This window comes from Chinchilla lanigera, unplaced genomic scaffold (genome assembly GCF_000276665.1).
Source record: "Chinchilla lanigera isolate Chin_1 unplaced genomic scaffold, ChiLan1.0 scaffold00122, whole genome shotgun sequence".
NCBI classification, from domain to species: domain Eukaryota; kingdom Metazoa; phylum Chordata; class Mammalia; order Rodentia; family Chinchillidae; genus Chinchilla; species Chinchilla lanigera.
Window position 1 is genome coordinate 2,573,601 of NW_004955523.1, and position 21,777 is coordinate 2,595,377.

Consider the following 21,777-nt stretch of genomic DNA (forward strand, 5'->3'; position numbering starts at 1 on the left):
TGAGCCAGCCGCAGGGACCTCAAAGGGTGTCCCCCAAGGCGGGATAAGGTGGTGGAAGCCGCGGCGTCCCCGCCTGGTCGCCTGGGGTGCTTCCCTGCCGGAGCGCTGCGGATGGGAGCAGGCTGTGGCCAACTTGCCCAGCTTTTGAAAATCCTGCATCTTAATTAGTTCCCTACTGCTTTTGTACATGGCCCACATTTTAATAGTCTCCAAGCTTCTTCCACCATTCGCTCTCTGACGTTCAGCGCGGTTTCTCTTCTCCCCAGGACAGCCCCCCGCCCAATACCCGCCTGTCCGGGGACAACTTGAGGAAGGCTCGTGTCCCAAGCATGCAGCCTGAGATGGATGAGGCTGTCAGCGGGCTCCTGTGCCCCTCAGCCCTCCCCCCGCCATGCGCTGGGCAGGGGCGGGCCGGACGGGGAAGCGCAGGAAGGGACCTGCGGAACCTTGAGCCAGGTGTGGGCCGGTGGGCAGCGTGACCTTCTCCTAGGCAGCGGAGGAGTCTGGCTGTGTCCTTCTGGCGGGCAAGGACGCTCCGCTCCCAGCCCAGTCTGTCAGGGCTTATCTGTCTCTGTGTGGGGGGTTGCCCGAGCCTGGGGCGGCAAGGAGAAAGGACGCCTTCAAGTGCATCAGGGGGAAATGACCAGTCATTTATCTCCTTCCCGCGGTGTCAGAGCCTGCCGCCAGCCATCCTTGGAGGCCTGCACTGCAGCCTCGCCTCTTTGTTGGCCTCAGGAGAAGGCGGCTGAGGAGAGGTGGCCCACTTCCCGCCCCTGGACCCCCCTGCATCTCTGGGCAGGGGCTGGGACTGGGCAGCCGAGTCTGCATGTCCTGGGCACTGCTTGTGTCCCGCGGGCTCTGGAAGCGTGGGGTGGCAGAGGCCATGGGCCCGCAGCTGGAGTGGGCAGAGCAGCAATGTCAGTGTCATGTGCTGCATCAGGCCTGAAAGAGCCACCTTCAGAGCAGGGATCGGAAGCCTGACACGTCACGGAGTTACACACGGTGGTCTTTCACTTGTGTCTCTCCCCGCTGGCAGGTACATGCCTAGACTCCCTAGCACCCAGCACAGGTAGATGTGGTAGATGGACAGTAAGGAGTTACTGAAGGGATGAAGGAAAGTGCTCAGCATTTGATTTCAGGCTTGGAGAGCGCGACTTGATGAGATGAGATCGTTGCCTCCACTTCACAGACGAGGGAGACTGAGCCGGGGTGAGAAGCCTCGGGCAGCCCAGCCGGGCCTCCCCCTTGGATTCCTATTCTGGTGCGTGGGGTGGTCGGAATTTTGCCCTCACCCTCTTGCCTATCTTTGGTTATAGGTCACAGGGACCTTCCCTGTGCCAAATAGCCTTGCTTTGTTCAAAAAAGGCCACCAAACAGGCCCACACAAAGCCTGGGCTCAAGTCTAGACCCCTCTATACACTGGCTTTGTGGTTTTGGTTGACTACCTGAGCCCCTCAGGCTCCATTCTTCATCTGAGGAAAGTGGAGCATGGTAGCTTCTGGGAGTAATTTTAAGGGTTGTGGGGATTAAGGATGGCAGAGTTGGTGAGTGTGAGAAGGCACCGTGACGCCACCTCTATGCTGTACTGCAAGGCGGACCCCGGGGTTCGCATGTATGCACAGCGATCTCGCTGCCTCGCCAGACCTGCATGCTGTCTGGCCAGATGGGAGCCCATCCATCTTAGAGTCTTTCCAGGCCCCCCGTCTAGCATCTCATACACCGCAGAGAGAAGACCTGGTACCTGGAGGTGGGGCCCACCTTTCCCAGATCTGTAACTTGTATGACTTCATTCCTCGGGCCCCAGAACTCAGTCCTCCAGCATCCGTTGCTCAGGGCAGAGATGGACTTGGACTCCTCTCTGCATGTGTGACTCCTGTTATCGCGCTGTGTTCCAGCCGGTCCCACCTGCCCGTCTTCTCTCCTGCTCTTGGCGTGAGCTAGTCTACGTTCTTCTTGGAGAGCCACTCCTCTGTGGACTTGCTGTGATAGAGTGCCGCACCTCAGTCCCCCGAACGTCAGGTGCCTGGCCCTGACCTCAGCGTGCAGCCTCCTGCAGTGTGCGAGCCAGGGCCAGGGGACTCCTCCCCAGCACACACTGCGTCCAGGATGTGTCTGACAACGAGAACGTGAGCTTTGTCCCCACCTGGCCAGCTCCCTCCCGAGTACCGGGCTCACCGGTAGGCTCCATACATCTTGCAGGAACCTCTCACTGGTCTCCCCTTTCTGCTCTCGCCCTTCTTTAGTTATTTTCAGAGTGATCCTGTTACAGTGTCGGCTTCATCCCGTCGCTGCTTTCTGCAAACCTCTGGTGGCTTGGCCTCACACGCAGGACCGAGACTGACGCTGTCTTGGCGGCCTACCCAGCCCTTCAAGGCCCGGGAGCGCGCTGAGCTGGGCTCTGTGCTGATGGCTGCTTGCCTGGGTGTCGGTGCTTGGAGATCTGTGTGGCCGCCTTTTACTCCTCCTCCACTTTTGTGTTTGCCTGGCCATATTTAAAAGCATAACCACCACCCCATCACCCCATGCTCCAGCTTTCCCACTTCCACTTTGTTTTTTCTCCAGAGCACTGAGTAGCGAATGTCAGACTGTAGGTCTCACTTATGCTTTTCCTGTATTGTTTCTTCCCCATGTGTATTGTTTCTTATGAACTAGAATATACATTCTACCAGAGCCGGGAGTTTGGTCTCTTTTGTTCACAGCTATGTCCCCAGCACCTAGCACAGAACCTAGCACATAGTAAATGCTCAGTAATTGTTCATTAAAGGAATGCAGAAAGTAGGCCATTCTTCACCAGGGTTTTGCCATGGTTTCCCTCCAAGGCTGCAGGAGCTGTGCCTACCCTGGGATTGAAGCAGGGCCAGTTTCTCAGTTTTGAGCTGTGTCTCACGCTCTGTGGCTTCTCTGTGCTGGCTTGTGGCTGCTGTCCTCGCTGGACCATGCATACACTGGGGAAGCTGGGCCTCCCCTCGCCTGGTGGCCCTAGAGGGTCAGCGGGTGAGTGTTCTGCCGAGGAGCACAGGAAGAGGGGCTGGAGGGGGTGAAGAGCAGGGCGCTCACCTTCACCAAGCATCCTGCTTGTGCCGGACCCTTCATGTTCAGAGCCTCGTTGGGCCCTATAGGAACATGCGTAGTGGCTTTTGCTCTCCCAGTTTTACAGACAAGGAGCTCAAGGGCGAGGGTGTGGTTTTGGGTAGCAGAGCTCAGCTCTCACCCCCAGAGCATCTTCTTATACTTCCCAGTCACCTGTACTCCCTTGAAATATCTACTTTTAGTTTTTCCTCAACTTCATTAAGATATAATTAACAAATAAAAGTTATACATGTATATATGGTATGTGTTATATAATTAACAAATAAAAATATATAATTGGATAAAATTATATGTCTATATGGTATACTACATGATGTTTCAATATATGCATATATTATAAAATGACTAAATAAGGTTAGTGAACATACTTAACGTTACTGAACCTACTTACTATTATTTTGGTGGGGAGAACATTGAGATCTACTCTCTTAGCAATTTTCAAGTATACAGTACATTATTATTAAGTGTAGTCACCATGGTGTACAATAGATCTCCAAACCAGGCGTTGTGGTGCTTGCTTGTAAATCCAGCACTGGAGAGGCTGAGGCAGGACAATCACTTCGAGTCTGAGCCAGCCTGGGCTACAGAGTGAGTTCAAGACCAGCCTGAACTGCATAGTAAAACGCTGTGTCAAAAAGAACAAGCAAACAAACAAACAAACAGATCTCCAGGACATATTTATTCTGAGGCCGTGGCTGTTGACCACCCCACTAGAAATATTTCACCTAAGCAAATCCATTCCTGCTTTCCTCCCATCTTGCTGAGCTATGTTGCCTTGGTCTATGGGCCAGCCCAGTGGTGACTTCCTTTGGCAGAGCGGGTGTTTTTCTGCATCTCAGGGGAAATGCTCATGTGTGGTCCCAACCTCAGATTCTGGAACCCACCCTTGAGTGCCTGAGAAGAGTGAGTAGGCATAGCCAAGGCCATGTCCAGGAGTGACTGGTCCTCTAGCCATGTGGCTGGCCTGGAATTTTAAAGCGAGCAGTAGCAAGGGCCTGTGGATACAGCCTGGGTCCTCCATGTGAACCTCATCTTTTCTGAGCTTTGTAAGTCACAAAACAGGGAGTCAAATGCAACCAAGAAAGTGGCTCCCCTAGGGAACGAACAGACTGACTCCTGGGCCTGTCACCAGCCCCGGAGACCAGGACTCTGGTCCCTGCATCTCTTCCCCTGTGAGGTAAGACATGAAAACGCCCCCTCCCTTCTCCCTCCCAGAGTCTGAAGGGGATAAATGAAACCGTGATGCTTAAGCTCCTTGCTCCTGGTGTAAGTTGATGTATAAATCCAAGGACATACGATGAGCTTAACTACTGAAAATAATAAGCACCCAGAAGAGAAAACTGCATGTTTGTGCTTTTAAAGAAAAACTAGAGGCAGGGTTTAAAAAAATTGGAGTGCTCACGCTGGATCAGGAGGGTTCTGGGCCATTGTCTGCGGGGTGGCTCCCTCCCTTTCTCGCCACAGCTCTATCTCCAGGCCCTGCGTGATGGATGGACGGATGGATGCGCCTTGTCGGGCTGTGTCACCACAGTTTCCCTCGGGGCACGCTGTCTGTTGGCAGGGCCCAGCCTCCCGAAAGATGGTATCTTCTGCAAACTCGACAGCTAACGGACAGCTCCTCTCTATGTATATGTCCCCAAAGAAGAACAGTCTTGATCTGTTTTTTATACGGCACGTTTTATTATAATCCATATACGACTGCAGGCTCCCAGTCCTCTGTCTGGATCCTCATAACGAGGGAGAAGGAGTCAGAGGCTCGGTGAGCCTGTGACATCCATGACGTTTGCATTTTTAAATGACCTGGGATTTAATTACTCACTGGGCTCCCATGTTGCACTTTCAGACTCATCTCGCCAGCATCCTGTTAATGAGCTCAGTGGCTCCGGCAGCCCAGTGGAAGCTTTTCTTTCAGTGCATTGGGTGGCAGGCTTGGGCCACCTGTGTCAGAAGCGCGTGGCTTTGATCTGCTCCGGAGAGGAGGACTGTCCTGTCTGGAGCCTGGGGAGAAGCCATTGCTCTTCACCGTCTTTTATTTATTTATTTTGCTTTGCTTCTATTTGTGCCTTTTCTTTCTTTCCTTTTTTTTTTTTTAAAAAAGACTCTCTATGCTTCAATCCTTGTTTGTCTAAGAGGTTTTTTTCTTATTTGGAAACCGATTTGCTTCGGTTTGCACAGAAGCTGTCTCTGGTGTGATGGATCGTGCTTGGAAGTCACCCAAGGAGTATCTCTGTTCCCAATTAGAAGTGGAGGCAGAGCTGCTCACGGGGGCCCAGGGAGGCGGCTGGCTTGGGTGACAGCTGCTGCTGCTCTGGAGAGAGTGTAACGATCCGTGGGTTTATATCCATGTGTATAAAATCAGGCTAATTTAAAGATGAGTTATGTGTGTGTGTGTGTTTTGGGCCATTTTCTTTTAATGTTAGATGTCTGATGGCTCTTGTCAAGATATGTGGTCTCCAAATTTGTGTAAGGTGCAAAATGAGCGTACTTTCAAGGAATTACTAAATCCTATTAAGATCTATATCCAGATGCACCATATTAGAATAAAATTGAATCAATGAAATCCCCAAGGGCTCAAGAGGAGCAGGTCTAGGTTGTATATTGTGCAAGAGCTTGGACCTAGTATCTCTTTCTCTCTTCACTCTGGAACCTTGTGCGGTTGGGAGGCAAAGAATGCACCCTCTGGTGGGTGAGGGAGGGGTGGGTACCCTTTCATTCTGACCTTTCAAGTCTTACCCATAGTACTTTTCTAACAGGTTTCACCCGTGGTCAGCTAGAATGTTGCTCACGGAAGAGCACTCAGCCAGGTATTAAGTAGGCAACATTAAAAACCATATTTAAGTTCCTTCCACTTTTGGAAAGCAAAATCATAGTAAGCATTTTTTTTTTTTTATGCTACAAACATGCACTGTCTCATTTGACAGGCGCCAGGCATGTGTGGCTGGAGAATGTGTGAAGCGTGGCAGGGTGATGTAGAGGAAAATACATACCCGACGTGGAAGTCTTTTTTTTTTTTTTTTTTTTTTTTTTTTTTTTTTTTTTTTTGGTTTTTCTCCGGTACCAGGAACCGAACTCACGACCTTGCGCTTGCCAGGCAGGCGCTTTGCCGCTGAGCTAAATCCCCAGCCCCAGGACGTGGAAGTCTTAATGTGAATAAAAAGGTGAAATGTGACATCAGATTTTAGATACGGACTTCATGTTGCCCCGGCAATGTTTTGGAAATACTGGGTTAAAGAAAATATATTATTAACATTGACTGCACCTGCCTCTCTTTACTTTTTAAGGTGTGGCTATTAGAAAGTTTAAGATGATATAAACGGCATGCATTACATTTTTATTGGACAGTGTAGCTGTATAATTAAAATCAGGATGATTCTGTCGGCCTGCTCATGGGGCCCAAGGGATATTTTCATGTGTGAGGTCCCAAGGCTAAAGAACACATGTGTGCGAGAGCTCAGCAACAACAGCAGGCAGCGTGGAGCAGAGCAAAGAGCCAGAGTGAGAGCTGCCGGCATCTTTATTGTATAATTCTTATACAGGCTGTTATTTCATGTTTACATTCTTACACAGTTCTGTCACCAGCGCGTGCATGTTTACCTGTGCTAAGTCGTGGTCACATAACTGTATCCCACTGTGTGCCTGCACTAGACAAGCAGGGTTACGTCCTTAGGTGTCCTTAGATCCCTGAGCTTTGAAGCCGTCTGAGTGATTCTCCACATCCCACTCCTCAGATGTTGGGGGGCGTATAAATGTAACATTCTCTATGTAACAGGGCACAAACACCTGTAGTTAACAAATCAAGAACCATGTGGTTTTGCAAAAACACTGTCTTCATTTGAACAGTTTCACCCATAAGCAACATCAAAGCCTGGCACGTAACATTCAAGGCCTGGGCCATATGTACAGCAAGGGCTTCAACCTGGAGGGCTAAGTTTATGGTCCTTACCCCTGGACAGATGCTATTCCTAGTGGCATCCCATATGCAGCAGTCGATATTTTTGGTCAGACGCTATTCCTAGCAGTCAACCATTGCAATGCCTGGTCAAGGCATCTGCTAAGTCATTTCCCAGCGAGAGGAGGAACTTCTGTCCTGAACCATGATACACAGTCACACTTTATGGCCACACTCCCATACATCTTGCTGTAGGTCGGCACCTCACAAGATGGTGGCCTGTTTGTCGCTCCTGGGCTGCCCCAGCTGGAGAGTGTCAGCCCCACTCAAGATGACCCAACTGTCCGTGCACACATGTGGGCGCCCTTCTTCATGAATCACGAGCAATCACATTTCCCGCAACGCTGCCCATTAGCTTGACCTGCCTGTTCCCATTTCAAACCAGAGTATTTCTATACTGGGCTGGACAGAGACGGCTGCCCATTGCTGGATTAGGTCACAGCTAGACCCACCGGTATATTCGGCATCAACCAGAGGTCCCTCTTTCCCTTTTGAATAGGGACGAGGGGTCAAGGCCCCTGGATGAGTTCCTGGGCCATGTACATCACGGGTCCCAAAACCGTTGCCAGTTCGGCTGCCAACAGGCTTGCTGAGAAAGAGGCCGCTGTTGGAGGCAGGCTCCCCAGCGTGTGAGAGTGGGGCCTGCTCCGCTCCACTCCTGGGTCGGGCTGTCCACGTCCATGCGCAGCCCTCCATCTGTCCTGGGGTTCCTCACAGGCAAGCGGAGCAGCGTACAGCACTGCTGTTTCTCAGTCTGGGAATGCCAGCTCCCAGCTCCCTTCCACAACTGTGACCAAAACCCAAAAGGGTGCATTGGCTTGCCCTGGTTTTTGTCATAGGTCCCAGACAAATCCATTGTCATCCACTGACGGTTAGGATGAATGGCAGGTTAGGGTCGATGACTCACAGCTTGCACCTATGCAACAGCCCTCTTTGAGTCCTGAAAAGCAGCTTTCACTGTGTCTGTCCAGCAAGCAATTCCCACTGCATCTGTGCAGCCCCAGGTTGTGCCCCTTTTGGTCATCTGGCGTAAAGGGTACAGCAGGCTAGCTAGGTGCAGTACATCTGCCAAAAATTAGCAAGACTACATATGCGTATAATTGGCCTACTGTCGTGGGTCTGGTCTTACCCAACCATGTAACACCCATGAGTTTGACAGACAAGTCTGTTCCCTGGACCTTGTCTTTGTCCATGGCCCACGCCCATGTCAGCAAACTTCCTTCACACTGTGCACAGCAGCTTTCAAATCTGCAAGGCAATCAGAGGTTAACGTAATATCAAAACAAAACAGTGACACGGAGTGTGGCTTGGCTCAGGTAGCTAAGTCCTGGGCCACCAGGCCATGACACAAAGCTGGGCTAGGTCCATTGCCTGCCCTCCTGGGTGAAGGTAAATTGGTCCTGACTGCCAGCATCAGGGTGAGACTATAGTCATTCGCCGTGACCCGTCTGGCTTCTGCATGGGCCGTACTGAAGGGCTCTGTGCAGGGAGCATCACCCCTACTTTTCCCAATTTCAAGACGGTCTGTCCCATCGCCTCACGGCCTCCTGGTACCCGGTACTGCTTTATGCACACAACGCATGTGGCCTGTGGAAGAGTCCGTGGTGTGTGATGTGGATGGCCCGGACTATGGTTTTTACCACGTGACTTTGCAACTGGACTTCTCCCTGTGTGGTGTCAGCCAAGCACCAGTTAGTATGTCCATCCCCAGCAAGTACTGAGTGACTGGAGAAGCAGAAACATCAGACAGGCGTAGAGGAAAGTACCCAATACCCAAAGCCAGCTGGGCCTTCTGGACTGTGATGTAGTCACCTCCAAACCCTTCTGTGCGTGTAGTATGTCCTGTAAAATGGTCTGGGTTGCCACATACGAGTACGGATTTGGCTTGGGTATCCACTAACACTGGTGCACGTTGCACGTTCTTTGGGGACCAGTAAATAGTCAATTCCACATGTGGCCTCCAGTATCCTGGGACTCCCAAGACCCAGCTACCTCAGCCTGCGTCCTAAACCAGGTAAAAGGAGGCCAGTGTCACTTCTTCCTGCTTCAGTGGGGCTGCTTTGGCCTTCTGGCCCTGGCTCATCAGCAGGTATTGCTGTTGAGGGTGTAACTGCGTCCGCAGAGTCAGCAACACATCTAGAGGACGCCTGTCCAACTTATCTGCAGCTCAGCTGGCAGTCGGCAGGTCCATCCAGATCTGGTGCCAAGTGACCTTCAGTGGCCCCACAGCCTGTCCTTGCAGGGTGGCCCCGCTCACCCAGGGACCCCTTTTTTTTCTCCTTTGCCGGTACAGATTTTACAGATCTTGCCTTACCGTGGCACTTCAATGCATATCTCCCAGCCTGGCCAAGGCGTCAACAGCATCATGGGCTGGGTGATCTGTAAAGGAGGCTGGAAGGGCTGTCACTGACCCTAATGTGTCCGCTGGCTGGCTCACCAGGATTACGTCCTTTGTGCTTTCCATCAGCAGTTCCGCATCTGGGCTGTGGCACTGCAGCGCGAACGTCCTCTGCCGCATGCCCATTTTACATAGCACGGTTATCAAGTTTAGATGGTGACTTGCTCCGGCAGGTCACCTGGGTTCTCCCAAACTAGGCAAGCCACCACCATCAACTCATTCATCGCAGTCTGATTTTCTCCTTCTGGGGCCATCCTCTGCACATTTTGCTGAACCTGTCTCGTAGAGTGGGTGCTGGCTATGCTGGCTCTTTGGGACACCTCCTGTGAGCTTAACTGCATGTTATCAGCGCTGTTGTCCCACAGCCATAGCAACCGTGCAGGCACTGTTTCACCCACCTTCTGCTTTAATTGTTTTGTCAGCTTCTGCAGCTCCATGGCTGAATAGGTCGTGTACATTGTGTGCTGGGGAGAGGTAGGTGGCCCTTCCAGTCCTCCTCCCTGGGCTAGGGGTTCCTCTACCTCTACTTCCTGATGAATAGCTGGCCTAGCATGCAAAACCAGGGGATTTTCCTGGAGGTTTTCTTGGACCTGAGGACTCATGCTTCTGGAGACATTTCTGAAAGAGGCAGTGCTTCCCACGCCTCACAACCTGAGCTTCACAGCAGCCAGCTGTTGTTCAAGGTCCTTCTCTATCTGCTGCAGCTGGTTGTTTTGCCAGACAAAGCCATCCACCTTTTGATTTACACAGCAGACAAGAGTGAAAAACGGCCAAGCTACCCGCCCTGCTATTTCACAGTGAGGGGAAGGAATTTGTCTGTCTATTGCTTCCAAGGCTTGCAAGACATCCCCAGATTCCAAACGGACAATTCCTAGTCTGAGGCCTTCTAAGCTGCCAAGAAGGTAGCTACAGGTAGCCATGGCAAGGCTGGGATCCTTTAGCTGCCATTCTCCATGGCTCTCCCTTGCCTTTGGGCGCTGTTTCCACAGGCTCCATGGGACCACTCGCCTCAGTATCCTGCCGACTATACCAGTTGTCAGCCCACAGGGGAGGGGCAAGGGGGATTTTTGTGGGTGAAGTCCCAAGGTTAAAGAATACATGTGTGCAAGACCTCAGCAATAACATTAGGCAGCCTGAAGCAGAGCAGAGTGCCAGAATGAGAGAGCAAGAGAGCCACCTGTGTCTTTATTGTATAATTCTTACACAGGTTGTCATCTCATGCTTACATTCTTACATAGTGCTGCAACCAGCGCATGTGTGTTTACCTGTGCTAAGTCGTGGTCACATAACTGTGTCCCACTGCGCGCCTGCACTAGACAAGCAGGATCATGTTTTCAGGTGCCCTTCGATGCCCCTGAGCTTTGAAGCAGTGAGTGTTTCCCCACAGATTCAAACTTGATTCGGCATTTGTATTGCTCTTACAATGTCCCAGGTTCTTGAAATATATGATCTAATGTGAAATATAAGTTTTTAATAGAACATAGTAAAATAGAACAAATAAAAATTGATAAATCTCACTCTAGTTGTTTTGAGCCCTTTAGGAGATTCTTAATATAGTGCATTACCTTGTTTGATTCTCACTCCAACACCACGAAACAGATACTATGATCACCTCCATTTGACACATGAAATGTTAGCGATTTAGGTTAAGTAACAAGCCTGTGGTCTACTACTGCTAAATGGCAAGGCTAGTGATGACTCCAAGAATATCTGAAAGCAGAACTTATATGAGCCAAACTAAATATTGGTGATTAGGAGAGCATGAGGCCACGAAGTGATCCTGAGAAAGCCTCTTTCTGTATTTTGCCTTCCTGGTGAAAAGATTGGACTCTCGGTGCCACTGGAGATCTGTTTGAGCTCTTTGCCCCGGGGGCGGGGGGTAGTCTTTTGTAGTTTTCTAATTTGGTTCTGTTTTCACTTTTGATTCTCTCACTGTGTCTACCTGGTAGTCTGGTTAAAGATCATCAAGAGAGTAGATTGAATTTTGGGAGAGCAGGATGGAGGCATATTTAGCGGGAAAAAAACAAAGCAGGAGGAGGAGGAGGAGGAGGAAGTTCACAGCTGGTGGAAAGTTGTGCATGGGTTTCATAACATGTGGGAGGCTGAGCACCACAGGAAGGTGCTCAGACAGCATGGAGCCCTCCATTCAGCAGAGATCTGCCTTTTATCCTGAAATGTGAAAGCTATGGAGAGAGTCTAGCAATGCACAGGAACACACAGAAGAAGGTTTGGAGAAAGGGAAGGTCTAAAGAGAGGTAGAAAGTCCTGACAGCCTTACAGTCCTTACAGTCCTCAGATAGTTGAGTTCTGTAGGGTGACTGGACTTTGCTCCTTACCAACTGTGTGATAGTAAGCAAGTTCTAAATCTCCCTAAACTGCACTGTGCTCATGTGCCCATGGGTGCTCTTGGGTATGGTTGAGGATTAAGTGACACATAGCAATAACAGCTATCCTGATTTAAGGACAGCCAAGCCTCTGCATGTATACATCTGTCCCATGTGCCAAGTCCTCTGCATGTTTACAGGTGCACCAAAGAAGGGTTGGGCTCAACCTTGGATTGTCAACTACTAATGAGATTACAACGAATGGGGCTCTTGTGATGATCCCAGTGACATCTTTTTTTTTCTTTTATTTGTCTTTTTTTTTAAGACAGGGTCTCGCTATGTAGTTCAGGCTGGCCTTGAGCTCACTTTGTAGACCAGGATGGCCTCAAACTTGTAACAATACTCCTGCCTCAGCCTCCCGAGTGCTGGGATTACAGGCGTGTGCCACCACGCCTGGCCCCCAGTGGCATCTTGAAAGGTCATTTGTCCACATTTTTATCCTGCTGTGTGGCTTTTGGTGGAGTTACTTAACTTCTCTGAGCCTAGGGTGACTCAATTATAAAATGAGATGATTGAATTCAATGATCCATAGGGTTCTTTCCAGCTCTGAAGTATTTTTTTCCAGCTCTAAAACACCATGCAATTCTGGCAACAGGGTTGTTTGGGAAAGCTCAGAGGGATATTAAAGTATGAACTTCAAATATATATATGATTATTATAAGTTTGAAGGATGGTGACCAGCTGTTCTCTTTTGACTGAGGACAGGACATGAGGAAACACACTTTAATTGTCTGATATTAGACATTTAGAAGACTTTTTAACTTGGGAGAGGCAGTAATATGTCACCAGAGCAAGCTGTGCAGCTGCGTGCTCCAAACTCATTAAAACAGTTGACAATTTTCTGACACCCAGCTTAAGTGTAACTTTGTCATGCGGGCCTCTCCTGACTCCTTGATCTAAAGTAGCACCCCCTTTTTTCTTTTCACGTTCACTCTGTTTCCCTCCATAGCACGTAAGACAGTGTGTAACTGCACCTTTATTTTGTGTTTAGCCTTTTATATTTATCTCTGTAGACTGCATGCTACCCAAAGGCGGGGTCTGTCTTTATTTGGTCACTTCTTGGTCCCCAGTCCCAGCACGGCAGTTGCCACATGGTGGGTGCGCAGTGCGCATTTGTGGAATGAATGGACGGATGGGTATGTTGGAGAGATGGCAGAGTTAGTGGTAGTGCTGCTTGAGGGAAGCGGCTCCTCTGTTCTCCTTTTTCGATAAGAAAAATCCTAAAGACCTGTCTATCGAGAGACTTTATACTGTTTCTCCTTCCCGCCTTCTTTATTGGGTGCATTTTGTCAGTTTTGGGGGGATATCCAGAGATCCTCACAGCGAGCCTGTACCGTCTCAGGTGGAAGAGACGGAAGGAGTGGGTAGAGTTCTGTTGGAGACAGAAGAAAGCCCAATGGAGCAAGGCTAGATGCTGCTGATTTTCTATTTGCTCTTCTATCTTCACTCATTGCCCTTTACAATGCTCTGTGCCCCAGGAACGTGACTGTGGTGGGTTGCATCTGCTGGTCTGCCTGCCCTCTGGCTTCCGGTTGAGGTTGGCCAGTGGTAGGTAGTGCAGCAGGAAGGTGAAGGGTAGAAAGAGAGTGCTTGGTGATATGTTGGTTCTTTTGGCTCCCTGGCCTCTGGGCTCCTGTGCTGCAGGCCTCAGCTAGGGGTCTGCTGTGGTGCTTTCTCCAGATTCTTGCAAGGACTCTGCCGCTATCTCTGTAGGAATGGCGGTAGAAATGGCTCCCTTAGTGTGTTTCACCTTCTCCTGCTGGTTCTTTTTATCTTATCCACATGTCTGTATATAGTCTCTATCCTAAACTTCCAATTCCCCACACCAGCAAGCTATTTGTTTCCACTGGCTGTTTTCTGGGGTGGCACTGCTTCCTGGTCTTGCATCCATCTTACCTGAGAGGGTGTTAGGAACCACACATCTAAGTAAGCACACGTGTGTGTGTGCATATGTATGTGTATGAGGTCCAGGATCAAACAAAAGGTTGGAGGGAAACTTTGTAGTAAATAAAAATATGATCATCGTACCTTAGGTTTCTGTCCTTATTTTTTAAAAGGCCTCTGGCAGGTTTGGAGTTTGGTGGACACCTCGAGGGAGGGATTTAGCTACTCTCTCTGGTCTCTCTCAGAAGCAGAGGTGAACCTGATTGCCGTTTTTACCCAGCTGGCCAAGTGTGTTAGTCCGCTATCACTATAATGGTATTCTTGAGACAATTATAATGAGTTAATTTGGCTCGCGGTTTTAGCGGTTCCAGCCCTGGAGCAGGCAGACTCTTTGTTTGGGGCTCTGGTGGGGATGCTGAACGGCAGTGGTGCAGACTGCATTCCACAGCAAAGTGCTCACCTCATGGCTAGCAAGCAAAGGAGAGGAAGTGGATGACATGGAGGCTGCACCGTTCCTTTCAAGGGCACGTTCCCAATGACCTGAGAATCTCCCTCATCTCCTGAGAATCTCAGCCTTATCTCCTGAAGTTTCTGCCAACTCCCAACAGGGCCACACTCTGCCCAGGCTTTTAATACATGGACCTTTAGGGTCATTCCATATCAGAGGTATAGCGCTCAGTAACTTAAAGTTTCAGGTAGCTGATCAGATCCCAGTGCCTTCAGGAAAAGTGCCCTGCAGTTCCAGCTTCCCTTGTTCCTGTGTGGGTACTGCAGCCTTCGCTCGCTGCTCTGGGGCCTCTTGCACGTCTGCCCTTGCTCCTTCTTTCCCCTTGGCTTTGAAGAGCTCCACTTCTCCTGTGAGTCCATAAGAACAGTCTCTGTTCTTACCTGAAATAGCTTTCCCTGGAGCACAGCAGAGCTGCGCAGCCAGCATGGCCAAGGGGAGGTCATGAAGTTGCCGGATAAGAGCTGAGACAGAGGGAGAAGACATAGCAGTGGAGGCCAGTGTGGGTATACTGCCTGGGAGTCTTCCAAACTTTCATACAAATGAGCACTTTCCTGCCCCACCAAACAACTGTGGCCTTGGGCAGTTATCCCTCTTTGTATGTGGAGACGCTTCAGGCCCCTTGAGCACTTTGCCCAAAGTCCTGTGGCCAGAGGCTCAGGCGGTCTGCTCGTGTCCCACTGGGCCCCTGCTGCCCTTCCTCAGCTTTCTCTAGGTTGGGATCTATCTGTGGGATTATGAAAAGAAGATGGAAATCTTCCCCCAGCTCCTGCATTCCTGTTACCCCAGGCTGTTTGGAGTCTTGCCCAGGAGCTGTGGGCCCTGCCTGTCCACGAGGACCATTCTTCCATCCCACCTGCTTCTGGCGGCCTGACATGCCTTTCTGTGTTGTTTCCAGAAGTGGAGCTGCCCCTGAAGAAGGACGGGTTCACCTCGGAAAGCACCACACTGGAAGCCTTGCTGCGCGGTGAGGGCGTAGAGAAGAAAGTGGACACCAGAGAAGAGGAGAGCCTCCAGGAGATCCAGGTAGTCCCGCGCCTGCTGGGGACACCGCAAAGCGGCCGCCAGCTCTGGCTGTTGTTCCAGAGGCTGGGGCTGGGTCCCAGCTGGCCTCCTAGCACCAGTACCAGGAAGCTCACAGATTCTTTTCCAGTTTAATACAGAAGTCACTGTACTCCTAAATCTATTCTTCTCCTAGATTCTCCTATTTCTCCATTCAAAATGTTTGCTGAGCCTGATGAGAGCTAGGTACTGTGTGCTAGGTCCTGGGTACGTGATGGTGAATAAAATGGACTGAGTCCTCGCCCCTGTGGGACGCACAGTCCATCCTCCAAGCTCAGTGCTTTGCTATGTGAGTCCTTGCCTTCTCCCTTCCCTACCCGCCAGCCTCTGCTCCCGCTCACCGCACGTCTCTGGCTTTCCCAGCGCTCCTTGCTCCTCCTCAAGGCCAGCCGAGTCCTTCCCAGGCAGGGACGGTGGCTTCCGTCCCATGTGCCTGCTACTCTCTGTTCACGCCGCCGCTTCAGCTCCGAGACACAGGCTTGCTGCGGTGTGCTCCTCCCATTTCTTACTTCTCGCTGGTCTTGAACCCCTATTATCAAACACAATGGTGGGCAGAGAATATTACAATAATATCACTTAATGCTATTATAAAATAATGGTATTAATAATTAAATAGAACCGAATTACATTCATATTAAATTATATTGCACTCTAAATTTTATATTTTATTATATACATTGGACATTAGTTTTATATTCCATTTAATATTTAATTAATCCATTGATTTATTAAAATAATGATTAAATTAAAAATAAAAGCTACATTTTTGATTTGCCTAGGAAGGATCACCAAGCTGCAAGTTCCTTCAAGTCAGGAGCGGGCTGTAAAGCTCAGCACTGCATTCTCAGCCCCTTGCTCAAAAGCAGCACAGAGAAGGTGCTCAGTACATTCCTCGAATGGATCAGCAGAGCTGGCCTCCTCCTCCACCATTCCTGTGCTGAGATGAATGGTCAAGTCTTTACCACCGCTTGACTTACATATTTTTTCCCTCTTCTACTTCGCATGAGTTCTAGTCCTCGTGGAGCTCTTCTTGAACTCTAAGCTTTATTTGTCTAACAGACCTTGCAGTCGTTTCTGACTGCTGTCTCTCACATCTAATATCCCACGCACTAGGAATCCTGTCGCCTTCAACATAAATCCAGAGCACAGGTCCTGTCCCTCAGATCCACTGCTACTGGTGGTCCAAGCCACCGTCATCTCTTCCCCAAGTACTGTGGGTACCTTCTCAATGGTCTCCCTGCTCCTGCCTCAGAGGAAGTCTTTAAAAAATGATTTTTTTTAAAACAAGAATTTTAGGGGCTGGGGATTTAGCTCAGCAGCAAAGCGCCTGCCTGGCAAGCGCAAGGTCGTGAGTTCGGTTCCCAGTACCGGAGAAAAACCAAAAAAAAAAAACCAAAAAAAAAAAACTATGTTAAAACAAGAATTTTAGATTCATAGCAAAATTGAGAGGTGGGTACAGAGATTTCCCATATGCCTTATGGCCCTATACATGCATAGCCCCCTATTATCAACATCAACTGCCATGTTTGTTAGAAGCAATAAACCTGCACTGATGCATCAGTCTCCCCAAAAGCGTGGTTTACGTTAGGGTTCACTCTTGGTGCTGGACAGCCCATGAGTCTGGAGAAATGTATGATGACATGTAGCCACCATTACGGGATTATGCAAAATAGTTTCACTGCCTTAAACATCCCCTGTGCTCTGCTGTACGTCCCTCCCTCCCAGTACCTAACAGTATCAGGCTGTGTGGTTCTGCCTTTCCAAGCGTCATCCAGGTGGGGTCTCACAGCCTTTTCAGACTGGCTCCTTTCGCTTAGCAATATGCACGGAGAACTCCTTTGTGTCATTACATGGCTTGGTAGCCTGTTTCTTTTTAGTGTGGAATGAAATTCCATTGTCTGGATGGGCCCCTGGGGAGGGAGCTTTTTAAAGGCTGACTCCTATCATTCTTGTATTCAAAACCCTGCCGTGGTCACTGTTGTCTGCCCTGGAAGCAAGGCCCCTGAACCCCTCTCCGATGGGGCGCCTTCCTCTGTGCCTGCCTCCTTCCGTTCCGGGCACTCACCCGTTCCAGACCTTCCTTTGCTGCTCCAGCACCCACGAGGCACGTCCTTACCCTTGAGCTTTTGCTCTGGCCCTTAGCCTGCCAGGGCTCTGCCCTCTCCTGCTGGACCGCTTTGCTCTCGTCCCCCTTCTCTGGGAGGTGCGCCCTGACCTCGGTGTGCAGCACGACATTCTGTGCCTGCCCCGCCCTGGCACTTCTCACTCCTTCCCTGTCTTCCTTTCATCACCATCTCCTGTCCTGTGAAATTTGTTCATTTATTGTGTTATTATTTAGCGTCTGTCTTCTTCCAGTTGAATCTAAACTTCCCAAGGCCAGGAGCTTTTATCTGTTGGCTCACTGCTGTCTCAAGGACTCAGACAGTGTGTGACACTTAGTAGGGACAGGAAATGTATGTGAAGTACATACAGGAGCGAGCAGGTTCTGAAGAGCGGGCCTGGCCCCAGCCTGTTCCTCTCCCACATGCCCTACATCGCTAGCTGTATTTTTTGTCCTGCAGCACAGCTCTGCTTGTGTCACGTCTTTGCTAAAAGCCTTTTGCTTCCCACTAAATAAGCCAGAACAGTGAACATGACCTTCCCGGGCCTCCTCTCTCTGCTCCTCGGCCATGTTCAGGCCTCTCAGCTAGTTTTCCCGTGACTCCTTTCCCCCCTCAGTTCTTCATATGCTTTGGTCGTGCTGGGCCCTTTATCTGGCGGCCTTTCCTTCTATCTCCACGTGCACAAATTCCACTCAGCTCACAGGCTCAGCCTCAAGGCAGCTTCCTCACAGAGCCTTGCGTGGTCCCCCCTTAGCCAGCGGGGTCTCTTTCTGCAGGAGTCATATTGCTTCTCTCTCTCTCTCTCTGTTTTGGGGTCATATATCACTTTCACCTTTCCCCAGATAGTTGGAGTTTCAGATGTTCAAGGTGGGGAAGGTCGGGTTTGTCATCACTGTGTAACACCTGAGGGTATGTTTTGCTTAGTTAGTGTATTTTGACACAACCAACGAGTGAGACGAAAACATTGCCCAGGGGCCTTGGTATCTGGCAACATGTAGGTACAGGGGGTGCTCAGCCAGCACGTGCCATCACCGGCTCAGCACGGTGTCACGGTCATCCTCAGCCCTGACTGAGGCCGAGGGGCTCCCATGTGCAGAGCAGAGCTGCCATCGACCATGCCAGAAGCTGAAACAGGACCGCAAGCCGAATAAGTTGATGTATTTTTATTAGCTTTACACGCTTAAATATGTAGTACATGGGGTATACATTTTTTTTCTTTTTCATTTACTCATTTGATCAAGTTTAAAGAGAAACTCCTCCCAACAGGCAGTGTGTTGGGTGTTGAGGACAGAGGGACCAAGAGAGATCTGTCTCCTTGCCCAGGGACAGGCTACAGAGAGTCCTGAGGCAGTTTCAGGGCCAACAGTGGAGGGAGCGACATCGGATTTTTGGAGTAGTCCTGGCCAGAGATAATGAAGTCTTTAAAAAGGAATTTTTAAAAACATAGCCACAAACCCCCTGTTACTGTCACTGTAAAGACTGTTCAGAGTCACAGAGAGAAAAGTTATTTTAAAATGTGTTTATTTAATAAATAAATAAAATAATTGCACTTCTGGGCAAATGCCAAGCAGCCAGATGCCACAAGAAGAACAAGCAGCCTGAGGATTCAGGATAAGACGGGGGACAGGTTCTAGAGTGTCCTGAGGGAGAGAACGGGTTCAGCCTTGGTCCAATGGGAAGAGACGAGCCGGCACGGAGAGCATCCTGGGGAGAAGCCTTCTGGGAAGGGGGACAGGGTGCAGAGAGCCTGAGACCATTCTGAGCTTGTCATGTGGGGAGGACAGGCTGAAGGCCGGAGCACGGGGTGGGGAGAGAAGGGCCCAGCATGGACGCGGCCAGGTGGATAGGAGCCTAGGCCTCACGGGGCAGAGGAGTGCTTTTTAGTTCCATGTAAAAGGAAAAAGGAAGCTAACTGGAGGATTTTGATTAGGGCCGTGAATTTATATTTCACAAGATCCCTCTGGCTCTGCATGGAGAGGAGAGGAGATACAGGGCCAACAGTGGAGGGAGGGACATCGGATTTTTGGAGTAGTCCTGGGCAGAGATAATGAAGTCTTTAAAAAGGAGTTTTTGTAGCATAGCCGCAAACTCCCTGTGACTGTCACTGTAAAGACTGTTTAGAGTCACAGAGAGAAAAGTTATTTTCAAATGTGTTTATTTTCCAGATTATGTCCTTGGGCGGGGCCTGCTGGTGTGTCACAGGGCAACAGCTGACTCTGTGTTGGACCACCCCTGTCCTTCACTCCTGACCAGGACCCCCCCGCTGCTTCCTGAGCCTTGGAGTGGGTTTTGTTTGTTAGGGCCTCCTGACTCCTCCCAAGTGACGAGTTGTATAAGGAAACTTCTGGGGTCAGGGCCACATTGCAGGAAATGCAGACATGTGGGCAGCCGCCAGCACATCTGAGGCCGGGGTGTGGACTGGAGGTTCTGGCATCCCCAGGGAGCCGGTGGGAAGAGGAGGGACAAAGCTGGGGGGAAAAGAGAAGTCGGCTCACTTCTGGGCAGTGAGGCCATGTGGCACATCGGGCACCAGCTCAGCTCCCTTTGCCTGCCTTTCACCTTCCAACCCAGGGTCCACCCTGGGGCTATAAATACCCTTTTCATAAAAGCGACAGTGCGGTCAGAATTGGATTGAGACGCCAGAGGCAATGACCTTTACATTTCAGACCCATGATTAAATGACTCCAAGATCCAGAAAGCTGTAAGGTAGCTATACAGTTGGCAGCAATAGTCCTAATAACTATACCTTATGTGCAGACTATGTTTTGTTACTGAAGGCCGCGTTGCGTTTGACCTGTCATTGTCTCGCCTGGCTTTTACTAGTATCCTGCCTGCAGGTCAGGGGGCCGAGAGCCTTGCTTTGGACCTGGGTCAACATTCCTAGCTGTGGGCCAGCGGTTGTGTCCAGCAGACAAATTGTTTCTCTGTAGAATGGCTAAGGCTGACCTGGAGACCCCTTATGTGCTGCTGGCTGGTGGTTCCCCAGTGAAACCAGAGAAGAATTCACTAGAACTGCCTTGAGCTCTCTGGAAGGACCATGTGACCAGCCGATCCCGGCTGCTGTGACTGGGGCACAATAGTTTGGCAGGAAGGCGGGAGCAGAGGATCACTGGCAACTCCCTCCTGTGCTTCCCACTTGAAAGACAGCCCAGAGGTGGTGTCCTGTCCAGGCGGTCCCTTGGACAGTGGCGGTGTCATCAGGTGTTCATACGGTGTGCACACCGTCACTATAAGTATCGTGGTGTCCTCCTGTAATACGCTACCTGCCCACCTTTCCGGTGTCATCTCAGCTGTCTCCCTGAGCCACTGAGCTCTGGTCTCCCCTGTCACTTTTTGCTCCCTGGGCAAACCATGGTCCTCCCTGCCTCAGGGAGTTTGTTCTCTCTGCCTAGCACTCTGCCCTTTCTCCCATCTGTGCTCTTCTCAAGGCTACCTTTTGCCATTTCTCCACGTCACTGGCCTTTGTCACAGCCCCAAGTAAGCCTTCCTTGACCCCACGATTATGTAGAATTCCTTCCTAACACCTTCTTATAGCTGCTTGAACCTGGCCGTCACTGTTTCGATAGCGGCTGGAATTATACGGTTGTATATGTTGTTTCAGTCTGTCTTCCTTTTTTTTTTTCGTGTTTTTTTCCAGTACCAGGAATTGACCTCATGACCTTGCGCTTGCCAGGCAGATGCTGTGCCTCTGAGCTAAATCCCCAGCCCTGAGTCTGTTTTCCTTTCACTAGGTTTATCTGTATAGATCTGTAAGATCTGTTTGGAGCCAGGACTGTAGCCATTCTGCAGCTTGCTTAGCACAGGCCCTGTTATGTAGTCAGCATTAGCGAAATGTCTGTAGATTGAATGGATGAATTCCTGTTCTATAGTTGGGGAACCTGAGGCGTGAAGAGATGATGATTTGTCTGAGGTCACATGGTGAGCTTATAAGGAAACCACGGGGGCCCCTGACATGGACTCCAGTGGGATTCAAGCCCTTTCCCTCTTCTCCCACTTCCACAGTGAGGGGCTGGGTCCTCTGCCACAAACTCCTATCCCTCCCTTAAGCCTGGAGGTACACTCCTCAGCTCCTCCTGTCCTCTCTTCTAAAGGGAGCGAGGTGCGTAGGCCCCTGCATAAAGAGAATGCCATGCTACACCTTGGAATTCAGTCCTGAGGGTGGAGGAATGAATGGGAAGCTGAACTCGTGAGCCTGACCTTGCTCTGTCATGGCTTCTTGGTTTGAGCTTGAACAGTTGAAATGGTTTTTGGCCTCAGTTTATTTAACTATAAAATGGATAAAAAATTTCAGCCCCTCCAAATTCAAAGACCCAATCCAAAAATGGGCAGTGGAGATGAACACACATTTCTCAGACAAGGAGATACAAACGGCAAATAAATATATGAGAAAATGTTCAACATCA

The 21,777-nt window shown here is 50.1% G+C and overlaps 1 protein-coding gene across 5 annotated transcripts in view; it reads left to right on the plus strand.

The window, feature by feature from the left end:
- Dpf3 (D4, zinc and double PHD fingers, family 3) overlaps positions 1-21,777 on the plus strand; it is a 295,896-nt gene that overhangs the window by 150,566 nt on the left and 123,553 nt on the right. For all 5 annotated transcript variants that reach the window (XR_001231939.1, XR_264640.2, XM_013507168.1 and 2 more), the window contains one exon: positions 15,109-15,236. Coding sequence is in view for 3 of the 5 variants with exons in the window: in XM_013507168.1 (XP_013362622.1) it covers positions 15,109-15,236 (128 nt within the window). In the remaining 2 variants the exon portion in view is untranslated. The remainder of the gene's footprint in view (positions 1-15,108; positions 15,237-21,777) is intronic.